General features: G+C 41.4%; 2 protein-coding genes across 5 annotated transcripts in view; one reads left to right on the forward strand and one right to left on the reverse strand.

The window, feature by feature from the left end:
- Window positions 1-22,288, forward strand: part of LOC135431325 (hormone receptor 4) — a 48,028-nt gene that overhangs the window by 20,714 nt on the left and 5,026 nt on the right. For 2 of the 4 annotated variants that reach the window (XM_064686401.1, XM_064686402.1), the window contains exons 3-11: window positions 5,975-6,140; window positions 7,675-8,357; window positions 8,755-8,887; window positions 8,986-9,152; window positions 9,237-10,619; window positions 19,075-19,412; window positions 20,635-20,736; window positions 20,803-21,117; window positions 21,182-21,276. In XM_064686401.1, the coding sequence (XP_064542471.1) occupies window positions 5,975-6,140; window positions 7,675-8,357; window positions 8,755-8,887; window positions 8,986-9,152; window positions 9,237-10,619; window positions 19,075-19,412; window positions 20,635-20,736; window positions 20,803-21,117; window positions 21,182-21,276 (3,382 nt within the window). Of the gene's footprint in view, window positions 1-5,974; window positions 6,141-7,674; window positions 8,358-8,754; window positions 8,888-8,985; window positions 9,153-9,236; window positions 10,620-10,889; window positions 11,289-19,074; window positions 19,413-20,634; window positions 20,737-20,802; window positions 21,118-21,181; window positions 21,277-22,288 lie in introns of those variants that run through there. The other 2 variants (XM_064686403.1, XM_064686404.1) reach the window with 2 other exon arrangements.
- On the reverse strand, window positions 289-5,722 carry LOC135431700 (uncharacterized). Its single transcript, XM_064686954.1, has 4 exons — window positions 5,568-5,722; window positions 3,081-3,208; window positions 739-792; window positions 289-652 (listed from the first exon to the last, which is right to left on the reverse strand). Exons 1-4 carry the CDS (start codon window positions 5,626-5,628, stop codon window positions 395-397), a joined length of 501 nt encoding a protein of 166 aa, XP_064543024.1. The 5' UTR covers window positions 5,629-5,722; the 3' UTR covers window positions 289-394.

Consider the following 22,288-nt stretch of genomic DNA (forward strand, 5'->3'; position numbering starts at 1 on the left):
AATGTCGTCAAATCATGACAGCGACCAAAAATGTGGCTATTAGCTGGAATTTATGTTTGCTTTTAACGCGTATTTAATTTTATTTTAATGAGCTAACAATTGAAGGCCCCGTCCCTGTGTCCGTCCCTGCTGACATACTTGAATTGCGGTCAACATGTGGGCGGCTCCAGCGGAAGTTTAGTTGGGAGGCTGAACCCGATGACCTCCCCAACTGTCAAACTTTTTTCAGCCTGCTAAGGAATCGGTGCTACCCTCACCTTCCCACCGTTTGCACAGACAGCTGCTAAATGCGTTTTAATTGGCTGCTGGCGGCATTTTATTTTCATCTCTGGGAGACATTAGGATAAGAATCTGTCTTGTTCCTTTTGCCATATTCAAAAGCATCCATTTTATGCTAATTACAGTCACAGAGCAGCAGCAGCAGCAACAACATCGGCAGCAGCCAAAGGATGTCTGCCCCGGCTCCTAGGCAACCATTTTTGCCAGGTATAATGGCATTGTGATTGCCACCAGCCGATCCGCCCGCTCCACCGCCGCCGCCGCCTCCGCCACTCGAGTTGTACACGCGTCCGTTGTGGCCATTGCAGAGATTCTGCTGGCAGGAGCGGTAGTAGGTGCGGAAGGAGGAATCCGTTTTAACTCCATTCAGTATCTGCAAAGTGCGTAAATTTTATTTTTGCTCCAGACGCAATCTGTCTATCAGTTGATCTCCCATTCCAATCCAAACCCCATACTCACAACCGGCTTATCCTGACAGTCACGTAGAAAGGACATGACTTTGTTTCCATTTTGCTAGCGGCGACATATGAGGAAGAAAAAAATAAGAAGGAGGAGCATAAGAAAAAGTTACTCCAGCAATTTTTCAAAATGTTCCCAAAGATGTTCCAGACGCAATATTCAAAGTTTGTTCAGCTGCGTGTTTGCAATTTTTCACATTTTTTGATTTTAAATTGTCTTTCGATTTTTATGCCACTTCTGAACTTCAGCTTAATGTTGAAAAGAACATAAACTGTGGCACGCTAAGCACTTGGTTCACTCTTAAAGTTCAAACGAAACATTTAAGCTCGACTTAAAAGCGGAAGCTTGAATATTGTAACTGAAGGCCCTGGAAATCGAAAGGCTTTAAGCTTAAGCATCAGATTAATCTGAACATGCCAGGGTTAAGCTTTTGGATCAATTATTAATAATAATTTAACTATCATAAGTTTTCCTATGGCTGGAGCGGAAACTAGTTAACATTACGAGCTCTTGTTAACCCAGTAAAGTCGCAGCCTCAATTTACTTGTCTTATTCATCATTAAAGCAGACCCAGTGAAGATAAAGTTTTAATTGCATTATGCCAGAGCATCAATGGGCCATTTAGTCTGGAAGTGAGAAGCAGCAGATGGTGCAGTGCTCTTTGTGCCTCATACAAAGTAACTTTTAGTTCATTTCCCGCTGGCTCAATGCTCCTTTGATCCGGTAAATTCAATAACAAAGAGTTCAAGGCTTGTCGACTAATGAAGCGCCGGCAAATGTTTATCCAGCCCATGGTAAAAAAAGAGAAAAAAATAAATGCGAAAGTGTGACGATACCAAATAGAAGACAAAGTTAAAGCCCTATATTATGGAGTGTGTGTGGATGGGGAGTTTGGGGTTAGCAGATGCGTATGCCTTGATGTTGCGTGTGACGCTCTGCTCGAATCGGCTTTTGTGGCTTTTATACGCCTTTTTGGCTTTCCATTAAATTATGGTAATGGACTTTTTATGCACTCCACTTTTCAGCGCAGCTCTTGGCTTGATTTTCTCTTGTGGCCGTGGAAATTAAAGCAGAAAAGCTTCAACGTCAACAAAAAAAAAACAACTTCCCAATTCTAGTCTTATTTGCATTCCTGTGCAAAAACAATCCTTATAGACCTAGAGCTTGAGTACTTCAACTGGCCTGTACTGAAGAAAAAATATTGTGGAGTAGTACATGCTTTTGTCACCCAGCCAAGCACTTCATCAGCAGCAGAATCACAGCTTTTCCGGAAACTCAGCTTTATTTATGATGGATGGGGTGCTTGAGTTAACCATTTGTGAGCCAAGTTTTTTATTGCGAATTGCAGCTTTGTGCCTCATTCAGCAGCTTGCAGCTACGTCTCCCTATTTCCATGGCAATTGCTGCATAAATTTCCTATTCAAAATTAACAGAAAATCATAAGACTATGACCGACTGCTTTTTACTCTGCAGCAAACTAAACATTTGGTAATAAAGAATACTTTCATTTCTTAACTATTGTTGATAACTTTTCCTTAAAGCTTAAGGCTTTATCCAGTGACAATATTTATAGCAATTATTTAAAAAAAAAAAAAGACTTCATTCTGACAGTAAATTAACTTCGATGTAACTGGCTCCTTTGCGCTCAAAGGTTTTTATTAATATGCTCTTTTGTAAAGTGGTTACTTTGAAATCTGAAGAGAATTTTCTGCGCAATTTTTACACTCTCTTTTTTTTTTTTGCTTTGTAACAAAATTAATATACTCTCCTTTTATCCTTTGACGTGAAAGTCACATTGAAATGCACAGAATGAAATGCACATAAATGTAATTTAAAATGGCACTCAAAATGATGTGAGTTTCAGGCACTTATTACTCATACGCCACATGTGCCCAGTGCCCATCATATATTCAATTATATTGCCTGGGGGTGTGCGTGTGTGTTTGTGTGTGTGTGATTGTGGGTGTGCGTGTGCGTATTCAAGAGCTTGGCTTAAAAGCTTCACTGGATACGTGTTTTTCGCTAATTTGTCGAGCAAAAACTTCCGTTTTTGCCACATTTAGCAACAAAGTTGCCCCACCGAACTTTTAGCTGTTGCATATGTACATATATACCATACCATACAAAATGAAAGAAAAGAGAAAGAAAAGCACCAAAAATCGGCGACTCGTGTGCAGTTGCCACTTTGTTGCAAAGCAATCAGCCAGCTGCGGCTAAAAGAAGTTAAGCTGGAAATATACGAGTCTAGTTTGCTGGCAGGATTATGGCTTTTTGGGTGGGTGGCTGCTGTGCTTGCCACTGCTTGCCACAAGTGAAGTTGCACGACATTGTATGATACTCACAATCGCTTCTTGCCGCACCGTGAGGCAATACTTCTTGGTGCAGTTGAGGGCGCGCACGGCGCTCGCGTTCGTCAGGCAGGTGGCATCGCTCTGGCCGAGCAAATAGCTGCAGACATAGCACTCGAGAGCTGCAAGTCCAAAAGTCCATAAATAAAAACTATATAGAAACTATAGAAAATATACGAAAAAGTACGCAACTCACAAATATTGAACGAGGTCATGACGTTGCCTTTCGCTTTCTGTGGCCGCTGATGAACATGATAAAACTGATCAACATGATGATGATGATGATAATGATGATGATGTTGCTGTGCTTTTCTTAGAATTTATTTATAGGCAACGCAACAAAACAACAACAGAAGCAACAACACACATGAAATTCTATTAAAAACCCAAAATCTATTCTTTTTGTTGTTTTTATTCAAATTAATTGCATTAAAGTGAGAATTTTGGCAACGAGACTTTCTGTCTATTTGCCAAGTGGCACGACAGCGTCCTCGACATGTATCCACACATCTATACTTCTCTATACTCTATATGCGTTTTGTGTAATAACAATGACGTCAATAGACAACAACAAAAACAACAGCAACAACAACAACGAGTAACAAGAATAGCAACAGGCACAGCCAATGGCTAGCATTTGTAAAAACTGATTTCATGACACGAGACTTTGGTGCTTCATAAAAATAGTCAAAAAATATTGAAAAAAAATTTAGTACAGTTAATTACACGTTGCCGAAGCTTAAATACCCTAGCGGATATACATACATACATACATATGTATTACTTGAAGAGCAGACCTGATTTTATCTTAAGCTTGAGACACATACACATGTATGTATGTACATAAATATGAATATAAGAGTCGGCCTGATCTAACATTAATCTCGATAAGAAAGATCTCGAAAGACTTGAAAGAAACATTAATTATTTCAAAATTATAATTATGAATTTATTTGCTTTAACAAATTAAGAAGATTATGTACATACAAATATTTTTCAGTAACTTTTTGTAAATTTGTGTCTTGGGACTTTAGTTAGAGTGTAGAAAAAGTTGAACAGCCATAGTTTAACTAGTAAGACCCAGTGCATTCTCAATTCAATGAGTTGCTACTTTAATAATGCATGTATAGTTTATAAAGCCGGAAGAACCTTTTGCCAAAACAGTTGCATCTTTCATAAGAAAGTAACAATGCCCTTGGGAAGGGCGTCATTAAAAAACCTCAGGCGAAAGATCTCTCGGCTCGCTCCCAGACCCCAACAACGACCCTGTGCATTTACATCAACTGATTGTCTAACAGCTGGCACAGCTGTGGCAGTCGCCTCCTCCTCCAACGGCTTGCCCCACCAACTCATTTAGGGGCAATCAAAATAATGAGCTGTGCTCTTTTAATAGGCCTTTTACAGATTCACAATTTCATCGTAAAATCTGTGTATAGACAAGAAAATTAGCGCTCAAAATTAAAGATTATTTTTAAAACATTTGCACTGCACGATTTCTGCATAAAACAAAATCCATCGGCACGCTTCAGTTCCCCGTATTCGCGAATCAGTCATAAAATACTCGTCATTCATTCGTGCGAAATCCCAGCACCCAAACAGATCAAAATTAACTCAACGCACAGTGTGCTCAGGCCAATGTGCATGGTATAATAAAATCAATTAGTTAGTACAATATTTACAGTAGATAAATAGACGATGATATTGGAGGGCTTTGTGATCAAAATTAGAATTCATAAAAGTCAGCTACACGTTTGTCATTATCAATGGAATCAATAGGTAAATAATTGAAATGGTTAAACAATGTTAGGTAAATATTTCATATCACAGTTGCCTTTGCTTACATAAGTATGATACGATCAGAATAGTTGCTCTTAACATTCATTATCTATCATATAATTTTCATCTTGCTGTACTTTTGATGAATCCAATAGACGTGATCAAAATCAATCGATTTGGTCTCACGGTTATGCAAGATCTAAAAATAATGCGTTATAACGTGAGATCTTCGAGAAATGATTCGTATCATCTTTTGTGTAGCAATCAATAAATTAAATGCGGTCACTGGAGAGTGGCGTCGACAGCTGAACTAGAGATTGGTTATTATATACTGTACATGTTTATGGTTAAAAGACTCAACTGCATATACTCAAAGACATTAACATTGTATATGTATACATATGTACATACATATATATGTATAATACCTATATTTGAAATACGTCAGCAGAGCAAAGTTCTTGGAATCGCGTGTAGGTCTCTTGCAGAATTAGCCAGAGAGCGTGCCAGCCAAGTAGAAAAGCGCTTGAAATTTACCTGATTTTTCTTGGCTGTCATAAATTCGGAATACTGAGTAGACAAGTTTCGAAATAAAACCAGCTAATTTAGTTAAGTGGAAACCGAATAGTCTTGAATTGGCCGCAATATACACATACGAGAAATACTTATGACACACAACCATATCATTATAATCACGATACGAACCGTGCGTTTGAGCTGCACAGCAAATGACATAAAATGCCAAAATCAATGAGGCTTTTCGCATCTCAAGTTGTCTTCTGCAGCACTTCAATCGGTTCTCGGTATTGACAGTTGATAATGTTAACGGCTTTGGGTCTGGAGTATGACTGAAACTGACACATGGCAGTAGATGGCTCGATTGCAGGCCAAAATTGTTGGCCAAGTGCCGTTTGGCATTTAAACTAATGGATTCTATTGTAGCTGGAGGGTCATATCTTATCAGTCAGCGCCTGCTGATAAGGGCTGTGCTTTCTTTATTTACATAGAACAGGCCAACTGCCTTTTACTTTTCATAGCTGGTTGCTGTCTTATCTTATCTCTGATCAGTTTGCTTATAAGAATTGTCATTAAGGACTTTTATGTTTTTACAGCCTGAGCGCTATGTACCCGGCTCACCCATCTTTCGCGACAGCAGCGCACCGCCCAATGCCACGCCTACAACACCTATAACAGCTGCGCCCTCAGCAGCAGCAGCAGCAGCCGCAACGACGACGACCACAGCGAGCGCTTCCCCCACCTCCAGGAGTCGTGGTCAAGGTAAGCTTTGTTTTTGCTTTCAAGTTAACCCAATTTTCCGCCAGATTTTCTTTATAGACAGTGTTCGCAGTCCGCATTTTCCCCCCTTTCACACACACATCTTTTGACATATTCCTGCCGCAATGGTTGACACACTTTCAGTGACATTTTGCGTACATAAAGCTGGAAGCCTGCTGCATGAACTGGCTCGTAATGCTTTTTCTCGACGGGGCGCGACATATGAAAAGATTCGACATGTTGCCAATTTTTGGGTCAAAGTCTCCTTATCCATTGTGCGAGGGGCGGGGATAGGTTGTATGTTGTATAGCATTGCATGCCACATACACAGTTGCTTCCGTTGTTATTTTCAGCTATTTTGCCATCGATATTTTGCGAATTGTATAGCCTTCGAAACTAACGGGCAATTTCATAGAGCAGCGCGTTCAGCTCAGGTAGATATACACAGCTACAGGTAAACAACCAAATCGACAACAACAACAAGTTCGAATGATATCCAGACATACGTTAGACGAATCTTTCAGTCAATTATTTGTGGAATTTGATTGTACGATATTATTTTTATGTGCATATCTAGCTCAATGCCTTATTCTATGTTTTTGTTTTGTTTTGTTTTGTTTTCCTCGAAATCTCGATTCTGTTTACGTGCCAAATTGCACAGGTTGAGTTCGGCGGGGTGGCGTTTCCTGGCGCGTAACGGTAAAGTACCCTGAGAGCTAGGCGTCCCCAAACCCCAACCCCAAATTGCCAACAGCACATGAGTCATTTACCCATTAAATGTGTGGGTGATTAAGGTGCGTGTCACGCTACAGTTTATCGATTTTCTTTGTTGATTTAGAGCGCGCGATTTCTCATATAATCAAGCATTGCAGCTAAACGTCCATAGAATGAGCAGGTGTCGATTTTAATTAGTAAAACACTTTAAATCACAATGACATTAAAGTAAACAGTTTTTCAAAGCTTTAATTAATATAAACAGTGGAGCAAGCCTTTGGGTTGTCAGTTAGTCGAGCTTTAAGTAAAGCTTAAAGCTGACATGTGCACATGGAATCTAGCAAGTTTTCAATAAAATATTATTCAGTCGAACTTGAACTTTAAAGTCTTAAGACAACTTTTAAGTTATCTAAACGATCAAGACAACTGTGACAGTTAGTCGAGCTTTGAGCTTATCGCAAATCTCGAAGCTTTTATATCTTCATCTTAGGACAAAGTATTATTAAAAGCATATATTATAATCTAACTTTACTTTTCTTTAAAGTTATCCAATCGATCAGGACGCATGTGTCAGTTAGTCGAGCTTTGAGCTTTAAGTAAATCCTAAAGCTGTCATGTGCACATAGAATGCAACCAGCTGTCAATTAAATCTCATTCAGTCTTTAAGTTTAAGGCCTAAAGACAACTTTTGAGTTATGTAAGCGATCAATGCAAGGGCATCAGTTTGTCAAGCTTTAAACTTTAATAAAACCTTGAAGCTTTTATCCCTTCGTGTTAAGGCAAAGAATTTTTAATCTTACATTTTTCTTCGTTTTATCGTCAGCCATGACAATATCCCTTTCACATGCAGCACAGGGCAATGCAACGGCCACAAAGAGCACCACTAACAATAGCAGCAACAACAACAACAACAAACCCAAGCCTTTGCCCACCTGCTACATGAGCACTCGGTCCGCGGCGATGATGGCACTTACGCTGGGCCAACAGTCCAGCGAGAAGACATCATCCAAACCAGCTGGCGGCAAGCAAACCACGTCCAGTTTCAGTTCCAATGCCTCGCCACGCACTAACAATAGAGCTGTCTCCATGACGCGTCCTGCTAACCGATCCACGCCCACAACGGCACCTATGTCCACTGTGAATGCTGCTAATTCAACTTGCACAGCAACAGCTACGTCTACGACCACGTCCAGGGCTACGTCGAAGCCATCAACGCCCACAGCTGTGCGGGCTGCTGCCCAGTTAAACGGCATAGGCATCCTCTCGGGCGGCAGCAACTCAAGCGGCTCGGACAATGATGGATTCAGCGCTTCGGGCTCCTCAACGGCAACGGCTCTCCGTCGATTGTACTTCAAGAGCGGGCGCAGCATCAAGAACAAGATCAATTCATCCACTTCCTCCACACCACTCAACAGTTTGCCCATGAATGCCGTCTCCAGCGCCTATCACAACTCGGTGAGTGGCGCAACGGCCATGCATTCAATGGGCGTCTCTGGAGTGCCCAAGGTGAGTAAACAACGATCAAGAAGGAGGACAGGGAGAGTCTTTTCCTTTGGGATATACCCTGTTTCGTTTCTGAGTTTATTTTTATGTCCACAGCAGAAAACAATCGCACAACATAATATATAACTAACAATATTCAAAGCCTGTAAGCGTTACTTGAATTCATGAGAATCGCATAGAAAGGCGATACGAATATTGAAAGGCAACAGATGTGAAGGTTTTCAATACCAACTGACAACTTTGATTAACAGAAAACTAGCTTTTATCGATAGGATTAGGAGTTGAGTTAAGTTGACTTTAACTAAATTGCGAGTAGTTATATTGAATTTGAAGCCCTATTTTGATTTTATTTTCTCCTATTGTTTGTTTTAAGTATACTGTAATTAAACTTTTTGCATAGCTGGTTGTGATGGGCACTTCATCGGCCTCCATTCCGGATACGACCATCAACACATCCACGGACTCGGCCTGCACACTCATCACCAATGTGACGCACACGGACACCTCGGAGACCTGCGATTCCCTGGACTTGGGTAGGTAGTCAGACTGCATTGATTGATTGATTGACGGCCATTTTAATTAATCAACTAATCACAATGGTTTACGTTTGGCTTGTCCTTTTGTCCACCAGGCGACAATTCTGGCCACAGCGAGCCGCTGTTCAGTTCGCTGGAGGAGCCTCTGCTCACGGCCATACAAATCGATTCGGAACATGAGGCAGGCGGCACTGAATTGGAACTAACGAGCTGCTCACACTATCCCCCGCGACCCGACATGAATCTCCAGGACAGTACCGAGGTGAGTACGCCGAAGGCTGTTGCCGTCTCTTGCTCTGCCTTTCGCTCATTTGCATACACCCACGCACACAAATGCACACGCCAGAGCCAGGAATCCTGTTTGTCCATATTGACGGGGGAGCCGTCATCAACAACCCCGCTGCTTGTGTCGTCGCGTCAGCCCAGCACGGCGCCGCCGCCCACACGTGGACGTGAGCACTTTACCTTCGATCCGCCGCAGTCACCAAAGTCGGCGCGCAGCAGCGAGAAGGCCCGCAGTCACTTCACCTTCAAGGAGGACACACAGCAGGCGCGCAGAGCAAGTAGCTCCTATTATACGGGCGGAGCCCCTCCTGTCGAGGCTGATGAGGCGCATGAGGAACGCACTGCGGCCAATCGCAACAAGAAACTGCGCGCCAGGGAGCGCGATATAATGAACGCCAATGGCGGCAGCGGTGGCAGCACACGTAATCGCATCTCGCCCAGCGTTTCTCCCTCGTCCAGCAACCGCACCAGTCCCAAGCGTGAACGCAAGCGCACCACGCCCTCGGCTTCAACGGGCGCCATAGCCAAGATCAACTCGGCGCCGCCAACAATGAAGGACGGCAACTTCTTCGGCAGCTGCCAGAATCAAAAGCAGCGCCAATCCCAGCAGCAGCTGTCACCCTCTTCCTCGGCCTCTGCGCAGCAGCGCAAGTATTCGTCCAGCTCATCCAGCGGCAGCAGCGAACGCTGTCTACGAGACGCAGCCGCTGCCGGTACAATGTTTCCCTTTGATCGTGAGGCCCTCGACTATGAGCGCATCCAGCGGGAATGCTTTGCGCCCAGCTCGGCAACGGCCAGCACCAGCAGCGACTCGGACGAGGCGGAGAATCGTTCCGTCTACGAGCGCAAATTGAGCGCCGACATCTTTCAGCAATACTCACGTCTCACCCAACAGGAGCAGCAGCAGCAGCAGCAGCAGCATCAGCTTAATCATGAGCGGGATTGGGACCGGGAGCGGGAGCGGGAGCGTCCACCCTCCCGAAAGAACTCCAAGCGCATACGACCAGATTCCGTTATACACACAACCATACGCGAGAATCAGCAGTATGTGCCACAATCGGACGCGTTCTATCCCCAGACCAAGTCATCCTCCTCGCCCAGCGATCATTCCTATGCCGAACTCAACAAGTTCGAGGATATCGCTAACAAATTTGAGCAGATACCACCCAAACATGGCTCCAACTCGACGCTGAATTTGCAGATGCTGCATATGCATAGTCCAGGCAGCGAATCTTTGGCATCCTCATCACTTAGTCCCACAGATACCACACGGAAACGATCCTTCAAAAGCAAATCCAAATCGAAGACGCAGCTGCAGGCTCAGGCACTGGAGGATTCACTACCGGGTTCAGGTTCGAGTGCGGGCGCCATTAATGTGACTGCAAATCCCTTAGAGGCAGCCGCCGTCTGCAAGCTTCCCCGTGCCACAATCGTTGTACAACAAGTAAGTACCCCTCCATCCTCTTCATATATACATACTATATATGTACATATATCTCGCTGTCTGCCTCTTCGTCTGTCTGTCTGTCTGGCTCTCTTTGTGCCTCATTTCCGCTTCTAGCTGCGCGCGCACTCTCTCTCGCTCACACACACTCTCTCTCTTCCTCTCTTATCGCTATCTCTCACAAGCTCTCTGCTTTGTTGCCGTGCCTTGTGGCAGCTCATAAAAAGCCTCGCACCGTTGGCGGATCGAGTCATTCAAATGTTTACGATCCGCCAGAGAGCAACACAGCATCCAAGCAACAATCCGTAAAAAAAATACAAAATACGATATTAACCACTGCGTAAAAAACACAAAAAGTTCTTAGCTGAAAATTCACAAGAATATCTCAAAGTACTTTAAATATACAAGCAGCAGCGTCAAGTGTCGAAAAATATTGTTTTATCAAGTGCGTTTATGTGCCGCGAACCTCTCCTGAAAGTCTGCCAGACATGTAAACTTTAAATCCGTGTTCATCCACTGAAACCAAAAACCCCGATTAAAGACTATCACAAAGAATTATAATCTTAATTGTTCCACATTTCCGAATCGATTCTAAGTGAAAAAAGTACAACTAAAATGGCGCCCTTCTATAAGCGCATCTGCCGCAGCCTATCGAAGCGCTACAAGGAGGTAGGTGTATCAAAAATGTTTCCAGTCGAGTTTATTGATTTCGACCATGACTGATGCAGTACATCAACAGGCCATCAGATAAGATAGGGATAGGATATAGCGCGCAGTTCATTGTTTGGCAATGAGCTGTTGCCCAGTTTATGGCGCCTATATCAATATCGATACCGATATGCTGATTTATTATATGACGTCAATTTGACAATCTGGCGCCGATGCCCCAAAGTACTGGAAGAAAGTGGGCACTGGGGAGCGTTTGTAATCAAATGGCCGTGCGAGTGAAGTCGAGGTCAGCTGGCAAAAGTTAATTAGCTTAACAATCAAATTGAGGGCTCCTCCAAATAGATTTCCCAGGCAATTGACTTTACTGGTCCAATGAACACAAGCTGATAACAAAGATCAAATACCTAATTAAATGAAATTCCTGGGTTTTTTTGAGTGTGTGAAAATTGAAGCCTTTACATTTACGTTGAGCTAAACTCAATATTCCACAACTTTAGTTTGATGCCTAGAAAACATCATCACAATTCTTTTGGTTTTATAACTTCAAAGAACCATCATGACATTTTTAAGGAATTTTCTTTACATAAAGTTACATAAAGTTCCAAAAAAGCTTTTAAATTCTTCATCAATTTGATTTAAAATACTTTCAATCTCATAAATTGTCAATTATGGAACTTGTGACAGTAATTCTTATAAAAACTTTTTCATTGTATCTTTAATATCTTTCAAAGTCCCATCTCAAGTTCCGAGAAGAACAACTTTCCAAGCTGTTTAATCGTTTTGAAAATCTTTTAAATCTGTTCCCATGCCATAAATGTGCTTGTAAATATCATATATCATTTTCAATTGAATTGTTGCCGCTTTACTATTTGTTAATTCATTTATGCAACATATTCCACAACTCACGCCGTGCGATGACAGCTGTCAAAATAAACTACCAGAATCAGCAACAAATGAAAATGGAATCATGCCAAGGCACAGGTTGTCCGATTCCTATAGATACAATATACACAAGTATTTTACATGCATATTTATTTACTTGCAAAATAAAAACATGAAGCATATGTAATCCATTCCCAGACTGAGACCGAGAGACTGAGGCGAAAACGATGTCCAAGCTGTCCGAGTTGTCGCACCTCCTTGCTCACGACTTGTTTTGATTTATGAACTTTTTACGATTTCATTGTAAGGCGGCGTGTGAGTAGTTCGTTCTTTAATACGCCCAGGGGAAAAACATGTATGATATCAGAGTTTCTTTCCATGTATATACAGATAAACATAAGTAGGAGAAAAATAACGGAAAATTACTTATAATTATAGCAAAAGCAAACATGACACGAACAGCTGACTGCGGGGCATACATATATATGCCATTATATATCCACATTATACTCTATTATAGAGACTCAGACATCCTGTAATAAGGTGCCCTCTGTCTATTGTTCAGTTAATAAAGCAAAAACACGAAAAAAAAAAAAAAACAAGATACAATTTACAATATGCAGCGTGCTCATAAGAAATTTTCCAAAACAACGCAATTATTTCATATAGTATCCGACACGGTCATTTCGTAGAATTTGCTATAAAAAAAGCTGTTGTGAAATCAAAAACAAAGGGTGAGCGGGTGCCTATTTAACTTTGTGTCTAGCTGATATTTTGATTGCAGTTGAAAACCGCTTTCGAGCACTTTCTCTGGAAAGAGAAATTGAATATTATTCGAAGAAATTGATATTTCTTAGTAGTTTATGCAAGCGACATCTTTGTCAACTGTTCTAGCTACGCACAAAGTTTGCGAATCTAGTATTTTGCTTTGTTGCGCAATCCTTGCAAATCATAACAACGGCCAACCCATTGTTGGACTGGTCGAAAACGAATTATTAGCAACTGCAACTGAAACGAATGCAGCCTGGGTGGTCACTATCTGCTGCCCCACCCCACACACACACACACCGACACACATACACACACACATGCTATGTAAACAACAAATGTTTTGCGGCAAGTTTCCTGCACTTGCTGCCCCTCACACTCGCACGCTCCCATCCTGGCCACACGTTTGAAAACACGTTGAATATATCAAAAACAGGCAAATAACATTTTCGCTTAGCTGCAGCTTTTGTTTTTGTTGCTTGTCTATTGATTTTACATTGAAGCAACTGGAGGCGCAGGGGCTGGGGGGCGGAAGGCTAAACAAAGTGTTAACGTGCAAATGCATTTGTGTTTAGGCCTTGCTGTCGCAAACAGGTAACGTTTAAGGCTAACGCCAAAGTCGCCCACATGAATGCATTTGGCAACTCAATTCAGAGAACAGTCGCCCGTCCCAACCCTCCGCCCCCCTCCCCCCCTGCCAGCCGTTGTGCACACGTTGAGTGTCCTTCAGCTTAAAAGGAGCCTCGACTAATGGCTGCACAGCTTGAAGTACGTCAGATCCTCAGAAAGACAACGTGCCTTTCTCGCATTTAATTGAATATTTAATGAGATTATTATTTAAATTTGATTCCACTCCAAAAAAGGCCAACTGGCCCTGGGGCAGGTGTAGCTAGTGGGCCACAAGATGGTGCTCAATTATTCACATGGCAACTGGAAGGCACGCGAAATTTCCACTTGGGTTCATTGCTCGCATATTAGATATCAAAGCAAATTCCGATAGAGGTCAATCAAACAATTTACGGGTCAACATTTTTAACCCCGTGTATTCAAATTATATAAGTGATAGCAATTAATATGGCCAAATGGTAACATATTATGCTGCCTCTTAAAACGCGGCTATTGACTTGGCTGACCGCAGTTTTTGTTTACTTTTCATATTTTTTTTTTGGTTTTGGTTTTTTTGGCACATTTGTCAAGGCCGCGCACGAATTACGGCTAATTATAGCCACAGACATGGCTGAAAAATAAAAGAAAAGAATAAGTTCACAGGCCGCCGCCACTCAGTTTACTTGGCCCGTTAGACGAGGCGTATACTTAATGTCGCTGGCGTATACTTAATTTCAGCAATTTCTCTTTTTAGCGCCAGTTGGCAGCCAGCAGCTGGCGTTCAGTTTAATAGTTGGTATATGTGTGAATTAATTATCCTTAATTAAACATTCGCATGTTGTTATACCCTGTGCCCATTTAAAATGAATAAAACAGGTATAATCAAAATATGCAAATAAATTGTAACAGGCTGAGAAATAATTAATGTAAATAACACGCAGGTCAAATCTATTTGCAATTAGCTTTATATACATTTAAAATATTTATAGAATGCTGTTGGTCTATTAAAGCGACTTTAACTTTTAGAGCTAAGGAACGAATCACCTTTTGCTTACATATAGAAAGCTTAGCTGTACATATCTCACTTGAAATCTCGACACGGGGTATCTGCTGGTGCAGCACTTTTGTTTATAGCACTCTTACCTGATTTCCATCGATTTGTTTGTGCTGGGAACAGCATTGTTGGGCTTTTTTTGGGGGCAGTATGTTAGCCGAGTTCCAAGTGTCTTGTAAGTGTCATTAATTAACTGATAAATGCGCTGCCCTGGCCAAGTGCCCCGCTCGGCCTGCGAGTGCAACTGAATACGTTGCGTTTTCCTGCTGCGACGCTGCGACTTGGCTTGGAATCCATTGACCCCAATTGCAGTGCGTTGCAGCTGCGTTTTGCTGCAGTTTTTTGCAGTTCCATAAATAAACTACGGCTATAAATAAGCGCACACATATGCATGCATATAGATGCAAGATACAAGATACTTTTGTATCTATATGCCATGTACTCCATTGTTCAGCATCTGAAAATAGACACATAGCAGCACACGGAAATGTTTAAGCAAAACACGAATAGTTGAGCTGCAGCAACTGGAGGCGAGTTCAGATGCAATGGGCTAGCGGGCGAGATGAACTGATCAGTTCAATTGGGTTGCGGCCAACACGCACCTTTAAAAAGCGTGATTTTGCACAGACTTTGCACCCTTGCGACGGGCATCTGGCGCTTGGCCAACAAAATTACAATAAAACCGTATGAGAAATTCCCCACAGCGTTGTTAATAACCATATGTAATCAACTGAAATAGCGCACACGCAGTGTAATCGGGAATGGGGAATGGGAAATTGTAACAATAGCGCCAATAACAATTAAGTTAATTATTAACAGCAAAACGGCAAATATCTCAGCAATAACAATGTTGATCTATTCATATGCTTCTGGCTTCTGAAACACAAAAAAATTGCTTAAAGCTTTCAGCTACGAATACCTTAAGCATGCGTCCTTTAACTCAACTTTACGCTGATCTACTTTGGGCTTATAATTCCCAATTAGTTTTAACGCAAGCTGAGTTAACTGTGCAATCTTTGCTTTGCTTGGTCAAAATCAAACGCGTTTGTCGTACTCCATTCAAATACTACGTACAAATCGATATGGTTTAATGATTGCAGCAGAAGTTTGCACAATTTTAAAGAGCCTACGGCCAGCATGTGGCAGCTGTTTTCAATGACCAACCGTTTTAGACACATACTCCCCCTCCGCCCCGCCCAACAGTTCGTTGCCAAGCAAATGCAATCTTTAGCTAAAAATTGTTGTATTTTTAATGTTCGCCAGCATCGAATTATTCACGCGATTGAACATAGAGAAAAGCGCCATTATAATGAAACGCAAGTGATTTGCCTGGCATGGAGCAGGCCAGAGAGTGCGAGATTATTTTTATACACATTCAAAGCAAACTAAATGTATTTTTAAACGTCGACATGTTAATGCATGCAAAAAATATACAAAAGGGCGTGGCAATGGGTGGTACGGGGTAAGGCTGGCACATGGAGGTGTGAAATGAGCGCTGGCAGACGCCGACAACGCGGGCAATAAAATTATGCATACATTCGGCATATTTTGTCTGCCCAAACAACACTTGGCCCTTAAGAAGTCCATACTTTTTATGGCATTTGCATTAAATTATAAATGTATATTGCATAGCTCGAAAAACTGCATAAACATTAGAGATATGCAGCGAACACTTAATAAACAAATGAGATCCATTTGAGTTCTGTTAAACTAACAAACATATTCATGCGCCATGTTGGCCGGAACGAAACGCTACAAAAACGTCAGACGCAATTTTTCGCATTTTTTATTAGTTCATTTTTGGGCACGAATTTCATTAATTTGTCTATTTAAAAACCGCTACATATGTTCCTCACACTCTGTTCGCAGCGTTCGACTAATGGCCAATTGTGAATTGATGGGAAACACACTCTCTGCAGAGAAAAACAAAGAAACCAAACCATGGTTGAGTTTACTCCACTAACAAATACTCTACACGAGCTTTTTAGACAGTTTTTTGATCGAATTAAAATAATTTTCATGTCTGACATATTTGGCTTAAAACAACATTTGAAGCAGTTGCAAAAATTCTAATTATTTTCGCTAAATTTGCCAATCAAACATTCATGATTCATAATTTCAAACTTCCTAAAAAGCTTGTCAATCTCTATATATAAAACTGTTTGTCCTGACTGACTGACTGAATGGATGACTGACTGACTGACTGACTGATTGGTGAGCAAGGCACAGCTCGTACCGTAAGAGCTAGGAAGCTGAAATTTTCACTGTATTAACATGCATACATACATACATACATACATACATACATACCTACATACATACATACATACCTACATACATACATTCATACATAGATACATACATACATACATACAAACATACTTACATACATGTAAATGTACATACACACAAAAACAACAACAACAAAAAACACAACACTGCTAGCTAAGCATGAAAAACTGCAGAGCCCACTTCAATTCTTGAGAATCGAGGAGTAGAGCACTTGGTGGAAACTCGTTTTATTTAAATTTTGGTATTAGAAACAAACATGCATACATAGATGCCTGCATACACTAACACACACACGCCCACACACACACGCATACATACACACCAATGATTTTGCCTATAGATCAACTTGGCATCTAAATCTAGAAACATTATTCTGGTTTTGAGTTTTTGCCCGATTTGCTTCAAACTTATATTCACAGCTCTACATAAGAACTTAATGAATACATGTTTCAGCAATTTAGGAAACTTATTAGAATTATTGTCCGATCGGCTTTAAACTCATTTTCCAAGATTTTTAGATAAATTTATTTTATACGTACCACGGGCGAGGCCGAGGTATACCCGCTAGTATACTATATACGTTTTTTTCATATTCATATCGAATTTGTTCAACTAGAAGATAAATTCATAGCAGCGCATGAACCTGAATTTGTTTATTTTTTTTGGCGATTTACGTGATTGATAAAAAAACAACTTCGATTTAAATAAACTTTGCGAAATAGTTAGCGCAATCAATAGAGTCTTTAATTGAAGATGAATACATAACTTATTTGATTTGTTTTTAATTATTCTAAAATAACCAAAGCACAATTTTGCATAAATACGCATTCACACTCGCATATAGCTAAATAAATTTGTTTTTTGAGGCTTTCCAGCTACGTGACTGCACTCACGAGCACATTCAGAGCTGCTCGGCACAACGGGGCGTATGACGGCCGACAAATATAAGCGGGTGGCCAAGAGAAAAACAAAAAAAAAACAAAACTTCTAGAGCGCGAGTTAATTAACAACACAAGTCAAGTTTTAATTAGCATATATCTCTTTCGGTCTTGTGTGTGTTCGGCACATGTCGCAAAATTACGCATACGCCGCGTCGGCATCATAAAAATTGATGTCTCCATCAAGGACTGCGAGCTGCGGGCGATTGCACCCGCAAACTGCTCCCCCGTGTACGTTTGTCCAAAAAGTTGCGTCCACTTGAGGCATTTGCTGCGGCACGAGGGGGTGTAACTTTCATATGTATGTATATAGGCGGCAAGTCGCGTGGCAGCACAACCAAAGGTGTAACACGCACACACTCATGTGTGCATTAATTGGGCAAGTGGAAAAAATGTTTTTGTCATGCGAGCCAATAAAGTATACAAAATTAATTTCAACATTTACTGAATAAATACTCAAGTCTTTACCGTGTTTACCATGTGTGTCATTCAGGCAGTCGGTGCTTCGTCTTTACAGGTGGAGGCCTAACCCAGCCTGTAATTTATGGTAAAACTTTTGTTGCTTGCGTAAATTTGTTGAAAAATTTTCAATTTGTTCAAAATTTATGCGTTCTGCTTGTTTATTCGCGTATATTTACGAGTTCTTCTGCAGATTAAAGTGGCACTTCTCATAAAGCCAGACAAATATTCTTAGTAATTTCCACTTGTAATTTTGCTCAGCTGAGCTTAAAATGCATGTCAATAGCTAACAAAATTTAATGATGTAGGGTCGAAAAACGAACCGGAAAACATGAAATTTTGAGGTTTTCCTGTGGTGTAAATTTATTCGCCTGCTTTTGACCCTATTCATTTAGTTGTTGCTAAAGTTTAAAAAAGTATTTCGCCTCGACACCAATTGGCAAAATGCTGAGCGTCAGTTTTTTTGCCAGCAGGCAGCACGCGATGCCTTGAGGCAGTTGCAACTGGCACGCTTCAAGGTGTAGATAAGGCGAAAAGTTATTGTACAGCTTGGACTGAGGCACTCCAGCTAAGTGGAGCACAGCCTTGAGCCACTCAAACAGCAATGGACGAAGGACTGAATAGAATTTCCACAATATAAAGCCAAATGCTAAAAAATATTTTAAGAGCCCCATTCAATGCTAATTGAAGAAAGCGTAGAAGTGGCCGGGCAAAAGGGGCTGCTCATTGAATTATAAGAATCCGCTTAAAGTAAATCCTCTCTTCTTGTTCCCCCTCCCCAATACAGCCATCCCTCAGCATGGACAATACGGTCGAAACATTGCTGATCAAAAATGAGGGGGATTTTATCAGCGTGGAGCAGGGCAAGGAGCTGAATGCGCGTAAGCGGCACTCACAGCAGCTGGCACATCCGCCGCATGCCGGACAACTGCATCATCATCATCATCACCATCATCACCAGGTGCAGGGGCATGGCTACTCCCAGCAACAGCAGCAACAACAACAACAACAACAACAGCAGCAGCAACAGCAACAGCAACAACACAAACGCGATGAGAACATGCGACAGCTGTTGGATGTAACCAATACCCTGACAATTGAGGAGCTGCGCGACTTTGAAATGCGGTAAGTCTTTGAGAACGCCAAAGCCATCTATTGAAGATTGCATTTTATGCCACAGCCATAAACATGGCAACAAATTCCTTTTAAACTTGAATACCCAGGCAAATCAAATAAAGCAAGGCTATTAAAATGTTGTATGTTAAAATATATATGTTTATAAAATGCGGCCTTCCACTGCATTTGATGGGCTGCAGCTGATTTCAAATTTATTTATTTCGAATATCAAAAACGATGAATTCTAAATTCACATATAACGTATACGATCTGTTGCCCAGTTTAATGACAGTTCACGTGTTGATGTGCCCTTCAAAAAGTTATAAAAGAAAAAAAACGAGCAGGCAGGGAATAGATATTGTAATGTCTTTGCCAAGGGCATACTTTTATAGATTCGATTTAACCTTTAAATCATGAAGCTCATTATGTAAAGAGTGATTTGAAAACTTGACATTTTGATTTTGTAGTGTGCATAGCAAGTTCAAAAGACCTGACTATGACGTCTATCAATGAAATCTTAAGGCCTTACATATTAAGAAGACATAATCCAGCCGCTTTACGGAATCCGAAATGTCCGCCCTAACAAAGCAATTTACTTGTCGAGTAGCCTAAGAACTTAGGAGGATATCTGCATCTCTTAAGTCCTACTATCTAAATCATAGAAAAGCTTTAATATATATATATACGAAAAAGGTTCAAATATAAGCATAGTTGATATACATTTAAAGCAGCAGCAAATAAACTAAATTGCCGTTGAATCAATTCATGAGATTGCATTTACAAGCACATTTCGAATCCCATGTGGAAGGTTTGCAGCACGGTGAATGCAACTTTGCGGCACTAATCGAAATTGGGGCTTAACTGGTGCGGACAACTTGTGGTTAACGGGTTGCACAAGCCAGGGACTCAGATCCAGAATACCACCTGCCGTGCACATTTGAAAGCCAAGTTAACAAAAGTGCGTGCAACTGTTGCCAAGGCCAAGCCGCACATGCACTTCGATACAGCTGTGCGGGTGTGTATGGGTGTGCGGGCGTGTGTGCGCGTGTCTGTTGTTAAGGCGTATTCCAATTAACGCTTAAATGTTGCTACATTCCGCTCAAATTGGGTTTCGGCTGCTGTCAATTGCAGCATTTCAGCTGCAGCAAACTGATTTTTAGATTTAAAAATTTCATTTCGCATAGTAAAGCAGGAATATTTATTTTTTTATTAACGCGCTTGACAATTGCAGCTATGGCTCACCACATCACAGCCGCTCGCAGTCGGTGAAGATGCCCGGCAGTCGCGCCTCCGGACGCCCCAATCAGCTATGTCTGCCCCAGCAGAGATCACGGTAAGTGCTGCAGCTGCATTTATTAAAGAAGCTCGTCTCATGCTTTAATACCGCCGCACAATATAGCGTCGCCTCCATGCCCAATACTGGCGTCGAGGAGGAGTACTACAGACTACGTCACTTTTCCATCACCGGCAAAGGCGTTGTAAATCGCGGCGATTCGCTAAAGAGCCGACGCAGTCGCTCCAACAACAGCGTCGCCAGCTCCAACTCCAGCACGGAGCACCTGACCGCCCAGCAGCAGCAGCAGCAGCAGCAGCAACAACAGCAGCTGCAACAGGGACAACAACAGCTGCCTGCGCCCACTTCCCAATCGGCACGCACCTCGCTGGCCTCCAGTCGTGAGAGCAGCACCTCTAATCCGGGCAATGGACCCTACAGGTAAATCCGGCACTAAGAACAACTACAGAGTTTGCCACTCAACTTGAATTTAATCCGTTTGCAGAGTTCTGATGCTTGGCGGTCCGGCGGTGGGAAAAAGTTCGCTGGTCTCACAGTTCATGACCTCGGAATATTTGCATGCGTATGACACAAGCATTGGTGAGTAGCCCGAATCTCCCGTCCTGCAACTGTTGCACGGTCAGCCACTGGCCACAACCAAATACCACTTGAATGCTGCTTAAACTTCGTCTTAGTGTTTAGGTTTTAATGCTTTGTCATTGTGTGTTTGTGTTTGTGTGTGTGCTTGTGTGTGTGTGTGTGTGTTTGTACTCCTTGTGTTAGTGTCAGTCTGGTCCTCAACCCTTGACCCTTAAGTGTGTGTATGTCTAGTTTTGTTGTGTTTTTAATTTTTGGTTTTGTTTGTGTTTGTTGCCCTGGCATTTGCCTTCACAAATGTTTTTCTTTTATTTTTTTTTTTTATTTACGTCGCTTTTGAGTTTGTTTTTGTTTATCTGTTGAATTCGTGTGTCGTTTTGTGCTTTGCCCTTGACTACAACAATTTACGACCATCTCACAAACATATTTGTATTTATCATTATTTTGTTTGGTTATTTTGCGCTTTATGTTGGTTGACTTTTTACGACCCCCGCCTTGTACATATGGGCACGGAGATTTGATCTCATAAATTGGCATAACAGTCCATGGAAAAAAAGCAAATTATTGCTGGAAAATTTTTACAAATCGAATTGGAAAATTTGCACACAAAATCAAAAGCAAAACGAAAAAAGAAACAAATAGAAAATGTTGCAGATGTACAGTGCGGATAAATGCTTTTTACAATGCGGGAATTTGGAGTGAATATGGGCAAAAATACATCAAAAGTCAAATATTGAGACTTCAAATTCCCAAAGTTTTAGCTGTTAATTTTTTTAGAAATTTAACGCAAGCACCTAAATCTAATCTAAGTGTAAAAATGCATTTCTTTTTAATATTCTAAACACCAAACCAAACACTTGCCAACAACAATATAAAATTATTGATATTTTTCTGTTCTCTCTCGTCTTTTGACCATTAACCATATATAACAAACCTAATGTTTCATTCAACATAACAACAACAAAAACATCAACAACAAAATTAAACAAAATCTAACGAAATGGCAAAAACATCA

Source organism: Drosophila montana, unplaced genomic scaffold, assembly GCF_035044405.1.
Source record: "Drosophila montana isolate Dmon_TW-CO22-7 unplaced genomic scaffold, ASM3504440v1 contig_3200_1, whole genome shotgun sequence".
Taxonomy (NCBI): Eukaryota; Metazoa; Arthropoda; class Insecta; order Diptera; family Drosophilidae; genus Drosophila; species Drosophila montana.